General features: G+C 29.9%; 1 protein-coding gene across 1 annotated transcript; it reads right to left on the bottom strand.

The window, feature by feature from the left end:
* Window positions 1-289: 289 nt before the first annotated feature.
* On the bottom strand, window positions 290-8,174 carry LOC132927105 (ankyrin repeat and MYND domain-containing protein 2-like). The gene is made up of 6 exons (XM_060991566.1): window positions 7,834-8,174; window positions 4,667-4,832; window positions 4,418-4,557; window positions 4,149-4,342; window positions 3,922-4,060; window positions 290-721 (listed from the first exon to the last, which is right to left on the bottom strand). The coding sequence occupies exons 1-6, from the start codon at window positions 8,011-8,013 to the stop codon at window positions 395-397; spliced, it is 1,146 nt and encodes a 381-aa protein (XP_060847549.1). The 5' UTR covers window positions 8,014-8,174; the 3' UTR covers window positions 290-394.
* Between the last annotated feature and the right edge of the window lie 3,300 nt (window positions 8,175-11,474).

Below are 11,474 nucleotides of genomic sequence, written 5' to 3'. Positions count from 1 at the left end.
ATAGGTTACAAACTTGCAAATTACATAGGGGTTATTAAACAAAAATTGGAATAAAAAAATAAAATGGATTGAAAAGATTAATTTGTAAAAATATTTTAAAATCAGGTACAGGTTAAGTTTAAAATGTTTGACAAAATACAATATGATAAAAGCGATTAAAAGTTTTAATAATATCATAAGATATAAGTATATTGGCGACTAAACTATGTCTAATATAATATTATATTTATTATGCTTAATTCAGGATGATACTTTTAGTAAAATTGTTATGTAAATATTTTTCACAAACGTTAATTTTATTGTTAAAGATAAATGTAACTAAATCAAAAAACCATCTACTATTTTATGCCATGATATAACTACTAAATTATGTATCTCCGATTGTTGTTTTAATTTAATTTTGTTTGAATCCCAGTTTGGATAAGCATCTGGCCCAAGCAGAAGTCTCGTCAGATGCTTTCAAAGCTTTTATTTCCTCGCGTATCTGCTTACATTCCTTCTTGTGCATAGCGGCATGGATGCGCACACACTCGCGGCTACAATATTGCACGGTCTTGCATTTGGAACATTTCTTTGAAACATTAATGTCTTCACATGCACCGCATACTATGGGCAGTTTGTTAGCGGATTCCCCAGTCTGAGCACGTTTATTTCCAATCACTAACAATATGATGTCAAGAGATCGCATACTATCCATGCCTTGTGTCATATAAGACACCATCTAGAATGATAAAAATGTATCATTATTGAACCATTTGAATCATTATTAATTATTTTACAGTAGAAGTCAAAGATTAAAAGTTTAAAAAGATTTGTATTTATAAAAAAAATATATAAAAGTGACCTTTATCATATTATAATGCATTACTAATAGCCAATAGGTAACATAATAAATTATTTAATATATTATACAAGGTGATATTTGTATTATTGAACACTCATAAATTATTTTATCAAGCACTGACTTTTTTCGTTTTTTTTTTTCAAAATTTTTTTCACGAGTTGTAGTATATATTTTTTATTTTTTTCACCCTTCAATTTAAAAGTGAAACTACTGTCAACTTTTGATTTTCAAATGGCACCCTAAATTAAAATGTACTAAATTTATACGACAATTGTTTTTTATAAATTTTAACGTTTAAATTATTATTTTTCATTAATTTTTAGTAAGATATAGCTATTCAAAGTTGAATGGTTGTCGGTTATTATAATATTTCATGTTTATGAAGTCAATTAGTCACGTAAATAATAAATAATAATAATAGGTAAAATTTGATTGTTTTCATGTTTTTCATGTTTATTAACATATTGTAATTATCTCGTTATATACTATACGACTATCATTCGACGTAGTGATGCATTTTTACCTGTAGTTACTACGCCCAATCTATACTAACATATTTTGTCATATCTAATTTAGAGAATAACCTGTGGTATCCCAATATTTTTGATATGAAATTTAATATTTGTAAATAATAATAAATTGTGTTATAATCAACGCTTCACAGCCGTAATAACCTGTGGTTATTAAGTGTAATAACCAGCTGAAAACATCAAACCACCCAACTTAGAGCAGCTATGACTCATATAACAGTTAAACGAAAAATAATAAGTTTATAATAAGCTGGTTACACACGGAGCGATTCAAGCGCGCGCGTCCGCGTTTTTTAATTAGTTGCGATTTAAAAACTTTGAACGCACGTTAATTACACACTAGCATTTATAATCGCGTCAAAAAAATCACGTACCCACTATTTTTTTGGATTTTCCCCACCAAAATAAACCCGCATATGGGCGTATGGAAACGTTTCGTGTGAATATAGACATTGGAAACTCATGGCTTAATTTTAGCGTTCGATTACGACCGAACGCACCTGTTTTACCCCGTTTAAATTTATACACGTCTAAATACATGTGTACTATTTTGGACGATTATTGTCCGCGATTTAAATGCGGACGCGCGCGTTTGTATCGCTCTGTGTGTAACAAGCTTCAGAGAACGCTACGCCCATATGCGTTGTCTCTGTCTTACTAACGTACATCATAGTAAAATTTCGACTATACCTAACACAACACATTTTGTGATGTTAGCTTTAATATTAGAGTAAATTTACATATTATACAATTTAGAGCTAAGAATATTATCTAGAAAATGTCATATATGCTTTTATTGATATTATCATTTTAAAATGAGTTATAGCTATGAAAAATATTACAACTTAAGAATGGTCATAACTCCCTTTAAAATTATAGTATCAATAAAAGCATATGACTTTGCCGAGATAATATTCTTAGCATTAAATTTGATAATAGGTAAATTTTCTCTAATATTAAAGCTATACATCACAAAATGTGTTTTGCAGCGCAAATGTGCTATGATGTACGTTAGTAAGACAGTGACAAAACATGCGGATGAAGCGTCCTCTTAACGTTAAAATTTATAAAAAAAAAATAGTCATATTATTTCATGACACTTTAAATATAGATTGCCATTTAAAAATCAATAATTGATAGTGGTTTCACTATTAAATATAAGGTTGAAAGTAATGAAAATGTTATATAGTTTTAGAAAAGCAAAAAACAAAACATTTTGGAAAAAAAAATTGAAAAAAGCCAACACTTTTCGAAATAATGAATGTTTAATGATAAAATTATCACCCTGTACCTATATATATAATTATGTAAATTTATATATTATTTTACTTAAGAGGATGTTAGCGCATTGTTTGTTTTCTCTCTCTAGCCCACGCGTAATATATATATGCATTTACGCAGTCTGAGTAGAACTCGCTCAATTTTGGTTCTAGAGTAAATACATCTAGAACTATAATAAAATAAAATTTTGATAATATTTTGTAAATACAAGACGATGAGTTTTTTAAAAAAAAAATTTAAATTTTGAAAATTTAAATGTTATTTAAAAATGTTGTAGTTATACTTAATAGCTATTTCTAAACGATATATTTAACGTTCTATTGAGAATAATAGAAAAAAACTCATTATCTTATACTCAGAAATATTATCAAAATTTAATTTTATAATAGGTATATTTACTCTAGAACCAAAATTGAGCGAGTTCTACTCAGACTGCGTAAATGCGTTTTGTCTATATTGCGCGTAAGCTAGAGAGAGAAAACAAACAGTGTGTGACATCCTCTTAAGTGGACGCAACACCCGCATTTGTTGTCTCCGTCTTACAAGTGCGCAGCATAGCAAATTTACGTTCATCAAATCACGTTTAGCTCCGTTAGTTTAAAAACTAGAGTGAACCCACCTATTATAAAACTTGATGGTAAGAACATAATCTATGTTTGTACATTGTTTTTTTTACGATTATTCAGTTTTTGAGTGAGTTATGACTGTTATGAGCAATTTCAATTTATGCTATATTATATTATACGCAATACGCATAACTTGCAAAAAAATTGAACTATCGTAAAAATTAATACATACAAACACAGATATTAATGTTCTTACCATCAAGTTTCATAATAAATCGATTCACTCTAATTTTTTACCTAATGGAGCTAAACGTGATCTGCTGAGCGTAAATTTGCCATGCTACGTATTTGCAAGACGGAGACAACTCATGCGGATGTGATGCACTTGTCTGAAGTAACTAAGCTATCATTATACATTTATACGCAAATACATGTATTTTAGTATTTATTATTGTTAATAATAATTATTATTAAAATGTTGCAAGTGATTTCATTGAAAATATAAAAAAAAATTTTTGTTTTAAAATTTTAAATACAGCAATAGTATTTCTAATTAGACGCATTAATTTCATTATTTGTTATAAATGATTAAAACTAATAATCAATAATCATGCAGTTAAAAGTTCAATGTTTTAATTATGAAATTAACTATCATTCAAATTAAACATACAATAATTTAATTATAGAAAATAACTCTTACTCTTCTAAAAAGTGTAGAATCCTTGAACGAGAACCTTACAATGCAATCATGAAGAAATTGATCCAAAAAGTTATGGCTCTTCGATATTTTTTGAGTAAATGCGTCCTTGAGATCTGATGGTTTTTTATTTCCAACATCACTGTGAATAAAATAATCAACATTATATTATAATATTTAATAGATACATAATATACATAAACTTATTGTCTATTTTAAAAATAAATTACTTGGGTTTTGCAATTTCAATGAGCATGGTAGCCAAATAATGAAATTTGAAAGACAGCATTTCTTTTGTATCGTGATGCTTTTCAAATTCACGTCTGCTCAACAAATGCAACACGTCGAAAATTTTCAATGCGTGATCTTTAGTCAGGAAAACATTTGGCATCTCATAAATCACTTTCACTGGATGAATATTAGTCTGAAAAAGATTACGAATACGATTACGCATTATTCGCAGCAATACATATACATCGTTGTCGTTAGTTATTAATACCATCATAACGTATTTGTAAACGAGTTCGGCCATTGCGGGTGCCAACTTCGGTTCGCTTTCAGCAGAATCCAGTGCCGCGAAACACATGACTTCTCCTCTGGGCAAATAGTTGTTGATCAACTTAGCACATTGAAAATTGCCTGATGAGCATAAACATAATTATAAGCACACCGCAATAAAGAGACACGGTAAGTCGGCTGCAACCGCGTATTATTATACCCATACACAATGCCCGACGCCCATACATACCGGTATCAACAGCGATCTCAGACGCGGTGCGGCCTATGCTGTTGGTCACATGTCTCCTGGCGCCGGCTTCCAACAATAGCTTACACACGTCAACGCTGCCGTTGAGAGCGGCGAAATGCAAAGGGGAATTCGGATACTTGTTTTTGCCGTAGTTAACGTCGGCGCCCTGAAACGCGAAAAGAGAAAGTACTACAGTACGAGTATGTTGTTGCGGTGAATAAACCGACGGCACAATATTGTGTACGCGGTAGGTCGGCGCATTTGCGGAATACGGATTGCACGCGAGTCTGTCGGCGATAATAATATTTCATAAGCATAACATTATGCTGTAAACTGTAAAGACATGAACATAACGTTGGTTTAAAAATAGTGCAGAGGTTTAATCGAATCTTTAATATCTATCGGTCGTCTATAATACTGGCTGTGTAAAAAACACTGTATTATCTTGTATTATAAGACTCGCCGTTATCGATATCGCTAATACGTATAATAATAATTATGTAAAATAGTTTATTTTAAACATGGGTACTTAATACTTTCATTCGACCTTTAACTGTTGAGGTGATTATTTAAAAAAATCATATTTTTTTTATTAGTATTTTGTCGGTAGTATGATACGTACTCGTGTTTCAAGGTACAGTGCTTTTGAAATTGGCCACTTGTGTACAATAAATATAGCTATTAAGTAGACATTGGCAGAGTTAGAGGAAGGGGGGCTTGGAAGGCTAAGCCTAATTACCCCCCCCCTCTACGCCAATATATACCCTAGTTATGTACCTACAGTTTTGTAACACTATTTACAAATATACTGTTTAAGGGGCATAACAATACTAATTATTTTTTAATATTATTATATTATAATATTAATTTATATTATATTATACTTATTATTTTAATAAAACAGTAAAAGTTATTATTTTCTTCTACATCAGTTTTTTTTTAATTATTATTGTATTTGTAGTAATATTGCTATACTATGCAATATATAACTACATTTTAATTTATTTGTTCGTATTTATATTGAAATAAAATTAGTTGTCACACGCTAAACGCTAGCTGATTTTTATTTTTAAAATTTATTTTTTGTTTTTACAAAACATATACAAAATTATTTCTAACTAAATAAGAAGTAATTAATAATTATTTTCATTAAGTAACCTGGTTCTTAAGCTCCCCTCCCTCCCACCAACTAAATTTATCAAGGTCCGCGTATGATAAAGTAAACACAATAAAATATATATAAGTATATAATGAAATATGTATATAGCTATGATAGGCAGTGGTATATTTAGGATTTTGTCGTGGGGGGGGGGGGGTGCACCATCACCACCGTTTCTCAAAAATATCGATAATATATATATTATCAGTAAGTACGCAGCCGTATGTGTTGTCTCTGTCTTACACACGTACGACATGGACAAAACGTGGTTGCGCAATCTGAGTAGAACTCGCTCAATTTTGATTTTAGAGTAAATAAATCTATTAAAAAATTAAAATATGACGAAAATATTTCGGAGAGCAAGACACTGAGTTTTTTTTTAAAGGTTATTTAACATTTTGAAGTTTTCGTTAATTCACTTAATTCTAAACGATTATAATGATCGTTATATTGAGAATAATGGAAAAAACTCAGCGTCTTTCCCTCCGAAATATTTTCATATGTTATTTTTATTATAGGTATATTTACTCTAGAACCAAAATTGAGCGAATTATACTCAGACTAAATAAACGCGTTTTGTCTATGTCGTACGTGTGAAAGACGGAGACAACACATGCGGCTGCGACGTCCTCTTAAGAAGACGTTATACCCACATGCGTTGTCTCTGTCTTACATACATACGGTATGGAAAATTGTCATTCAGTAGAGTTCATTTTGTGATTTTAGCTTTAATATTAGAGTAAATTTACTTATTATCAAATTTAAAGCTAAGAATATTATCTAGAGAATATTATATGATTTTATTGATATTATATCATTTTAAGGTGAGTTATGAATATTTTAAAGTTGTGATATTTTACATAACTATAACTTACTTTAAAATGATAATATCAATAAAAGCATAAAACATTTTCTACATAATATTCTTATTTGTAAATTTGTAAATAGGTAAATTTACTCTAATATTAAAGCTAACATCACAAAATGTATTCTGCTGAATGCAAATTTAGTATGATGTACGGTAGTAAGACAGAGACAACATATGTAAATATATCGTCCTTTTAAGAGTTTGATTATTATTTGTACTCCATATTATTATTGTTATTTATTGTTTAGAATTCTTATTTATATATACGCCCTTGCCATACAATATGTTTTAAAATAGCAACCAAACGCTTATTATTAGAAGCATTATAATAGCCGGATAACTATTGACAATAATAACGATTGACGACATTTTACGATTTAAATACGAATTGTTTTCAAGCATATACATCATACATATATAGCTGTAAGTAGTGTAAAGATTACGGGCATCAACCATAATATTTCAAAATGCTTAATAGAACAATATTTAATATTATAATAAAATGTAGCGTTTTCAATAATTGTATTCTGTATTTCTGTAATATAGGTACGACATTATTATACCTATAAGTAAAAAAAAAAACCAAGAGAGATCTATCCCCTCATATCCCCCGCCCTCGTAAATACGCCGCGTATGGTAGGTATTCTTATAATAATATACAGCCAACTAATTGTTATTAGAACAATCCTTTCAAGTAAATATGATATAATTAATATTTGTACAATATTTTTAAGTGATATGCTACCTATAGTGGTCACCAATTCAAATTTAGTGTTGTATATACCTTAAAATTAATTAAAATGCAATAACGAGTTATAAATTTTAACGTAGGTAATTTTGTACGATTTTAGCTAAATAAAATAATATGACATTATCAGAGTATGAAATAAATATAAACACACACGGCGTAGATATTCTGCTCTCGTGTAATAATTTCATGCGGGGCAATCGCCATTTTTAAACTACCCGACTATATCAACCTTCTACAACGACACAGTAATAATTATGTTTTTGGCGCGCAATTCATATTACTCGTACACGCTATCCGCGTGTCCGTCGAATGGTAGTGGTGGTAGCGGTTGATTATAGTGGTTGTCGGTGATGAAGGGGGGGAGAAGGAGAGGTGATCGGGGAACTCACCTCGGCCACAAGCCAGCTGACGATCTCGAAGTTGCCTCTGAACGCAGCGTAGTGGATCGGTGCCATGCCTCGTCTGTCCATCAGGTTCCACGTGCCGATTTTGCGTTTGACGAATATCCTCCGCAACCCGTCCAAATCGTTCAGAAAAATCGCTTTGAATATTTCTTCGTTCAACTCCATCTCAATTACTGTCTTTACAGGACACTCAATCGAAAATTTGAACTAAATCGTGTGGTGCGACAATTATTGCACCGTGCGGACGCTCACTGGGCGATCGAGAAATTCGAAATCGAACGGACGACAGCACAGCGCAACAGTGTCAACAGATGTGATAAGTGTCACGACTCACGGCGTTAACCGAGAACAGAATGGTCATCAGCGACACGTGCGGTCTACGCGTCAACAACGCGTCGGATCGTATGAGCAAAACCGAAATCACCACCCTGTTTTGACGAGGTTCCGCTATATCAGCGCTAGTGCCGATGCCGCCGCCGCCGCCGCCGCCGTTACCGCCGTTACCGTCGCCGTTGCAGCAATCGACATTATAATATTAAATTTAAATATAAATATAATATAATAATATACTATATTATACGGTAATACGATAAAATACGGTAATAAAAAAGCTCGTTTTGATGCTGCCGCCCCCGTCAACAATTCCTGTCAAACGCGAACCTATATACATGAATTTCGTTTTCGTTTTCTTCTCGTCGACAGTTCGATTTTTTTGCTTTTCTCGAGCTCTTACCTGCTGTAGGTAGGTGCCATGTGTATAATCTATATACACGTCGTGGGTGTATACAATATATTTACGCAGTGCATACCTATTTTCTACCCTCTGTCATGTAGGTACTGATCGAATGTTTTTCTCGAGAGAAAGCCAAAATAAATAATAATATAGTGACATCGACGTTGTGGACTCGCCTCTGCGGCGTATATATGCCGTATACGATATGTATGCATATATTACACATATAACGATATATACCTATAATATTATGCACGTTATACCGAAAAAGTATACGAAATCCGTTATTTTATGATTTAAAGAAATGCTGTTAAAATTAAATGAATACTATATACTATCAATAACTAAAGTATATAGGTAAAAATAAAAACACTAAAACATATAAATAGTATAAATTACTAAAGGTATGGTCTTATTAGTAGACTGCGGCAAGTATATAAAAGAACCTTTTTGAAGTTGTGGGCCAACGAATGAAAATGAAATATCCATGTTTAAAATAAACTAGGTATGACACTTAAAATGTAGCGGTACCTATTCATGTGGTTTGTTGTGTAATATATTTATTAATAATATTATATTTTTATATAATATAAAAGGAATATATATATATATATAATAGGAATAATAATTTAATTTATACTTTAAATGTTTTTCAATTTTTTTTTTAGGACAAAATGGAAACGTGAACAAAAAATTAATACATAAGTACAATTTGATAATTTGATTATGAATACGTGCAATCGTGCAAATATACCTATGTCCTATATAATATCTATAGATATATTTATATACACAATAATTTGATTACAATATTTTAAAAAGGGGGTAAAAATAGGTAACCACAGCGCTGTATTGTAGTAGGAATCGAATGTATCTCCGCATTATTGAATAGGTCACTGCAATGAATATGAGTTAAATTTGAATTGGTTTCGTAAAACGGTTCTAAACGGATTCGGTCTAACAATATAATGTATTATATATTATTTGTACTTATTATCGAAGTAATCAGTAATGTTATCGATAACGTAAACCCGTAAACGACAACAAATATTTTTTTTTTTTTATATATATATTGTCCAAACGCCGCATAATTTTCATTTTATCAACACTATTTATTTACTTTTAAATTTCAATATAGTCAATATAAAACGACGATAAAACATTATGTTCAATCGTTGTATGTAGTCATGTAGAATATACATTGTAGATACACAATATAACTGAATAATTACAGTTAAATTATACGGTTTATCGTCTTTATTTGATTATCGTATATATTATTAATATCTCTTGAAATAATTCCATTTTATAATTTAATTTATACCCATACTGTCGTCGTTATATATTGTTTATAATAATAACATTAAAATTTGATACTATTGAAACGCACAACTATTTTGGTGTCTATATTATTCCGAATTCAAAATTCAATTACGTGACAGTCGACAGATGATCAATAATAAACTATAATGTATTGATGTAAATCGAATAACATAAAATAATAATGTTCATGTTTTTTATATAAATTGTTACTTGGAGGTAAGAGATATCAACATTTTGAGGAGTTGTCAAGAAACATTTTTTAAATTTTAATGCGGTCTATATAAAGAAATTGTTTGTAGAGTGAAAAATAATAAACGACATAGGCATATCTACGCGGTGTAGGTATACATAAGTAATCAAATTTCTCAATTCTCGCTGCGCAACACGTAGTTTTATTTTAAGTTTTCTTTTTGTTTTCGTGGTCTCTTCGCGAGTTAAATATAAAAAAACGAAAAACGTAGTTGTTTTATTTTTATCATTCTGTAGTGTTTTTTTTTTAATTCCCAATCATTGTTGTTATAAAAAAAGATGAAAATTAATATTATTAGCTAACCTATAGCTAAAAAATGAATTTTGAAAACATTTATATGATGAAACAAATTGCATTTAATTTGGCGTATAATATTGTAAATAAAAAGGTACTTAATACGATTAACATATTTCATATTACAGTGATGAAAAAATATCTGTTAAAAATAATTTAAAAAACAGGCCTATTATTTTTAAAATATAATGTGAATCGTAAAACATCGAAATTTTATTTATACTGACTTGATTATGCAATGTTGTTCTTACAAATTAAAATCTAACAATAAAAATACATTTAAATGCGTATCTATTTACTAAGTATAGTAATTAGTAAGTTTCGATTGATTGTATTGTAATGCTATCGCTGCGAGATTAAAAATTTAAAAAGCAATTTTTGAACTATTTACTTATTACTTTTAATCACTTACTTAATGTATTTAAAATAGAATACGATAATCTTATTTTAATATATTAGTAGAAAAATTAACTTCAGTTAGGTATGTAGCGTTGTACCTACCTTATGTCCATTTTATGTCGTTTTCGACAGTTGTACCTAGCCTGTAAATAATAAATAAATCGATAGTTATGTAGAAAGATAGTATTATATAGATATAAGATATATATATATCATACATATTATAGACATTTAAAATCTGTAACAAAATTGTACTCTAAGTCGCAATAGTTTTTCAAAATATATATACCTACGTTTTACGGGTATTGAATAGTAAAAAAAAAAAGCTACATTAAAGATAAAATTATCTTCGACTTGCAATAACAGTTCGGTTATTTAATACTCAATAGGTACTATATTATACTATACATTATGTTACGTAGATTCATCCACATTGAGTTTTACTCAAGACATACGGCTTTTTTACCTGCATAATATTTTAAGGAGCTAATTATTTCAGTTTTTTTAATATTAAAAATGAGGAATTCCCGAGTACGTCGTACAATGATACCGAGATAAATATTTCTGATTACCTTTATAAAAAAAAATTGATCTCGTTGATCCCAAATTATTACTATAGAGGTTTAA

The sequence above is a fragment of the Rhopalosiphum padi genome, chromosome 3, assembly GCF_020882245.1.
Source record: "Rhopalosiphum padi isolate XX-2018 chromosome 3, ASM2088224v1, whole genome shotgun sequence".
Taxonomy (NCBI): domain Eukaryota; kingdom Metazoa; phylum Arthropoda; class Insecta; order Hemiptera; family Aphididae; genus Rhopalosiphum; species Rhopalosiphum padi.
Note: the sequence above shows the minus strand (reverse complement) of the source record. Positions and strands in the feature narration are given on the sequence as shown.

Coding starts and splice junctions, on each gene's coding strand:
- LOC132927105 (XM_060991566.1), bottom strand. CDS start 8,013: ATGGAGTTGAACGAAGAAATATTCAAAGCGATTTTTCTGAACGATTTG. Junction 4,558..4,666: donor TGAGATCGCTGTTGATACCG/GTATGTATGGGC, acceptor TATGCTCATCAG/GCAATTTTCAATGTGCTAAG. Junction 4,061..4,148: donor ATTGAAATTGCAAAACCCAA/GTAATTTATTTT, acceptor TTTTATTCACAG/TGATGTTGGAAATAAAAAAC.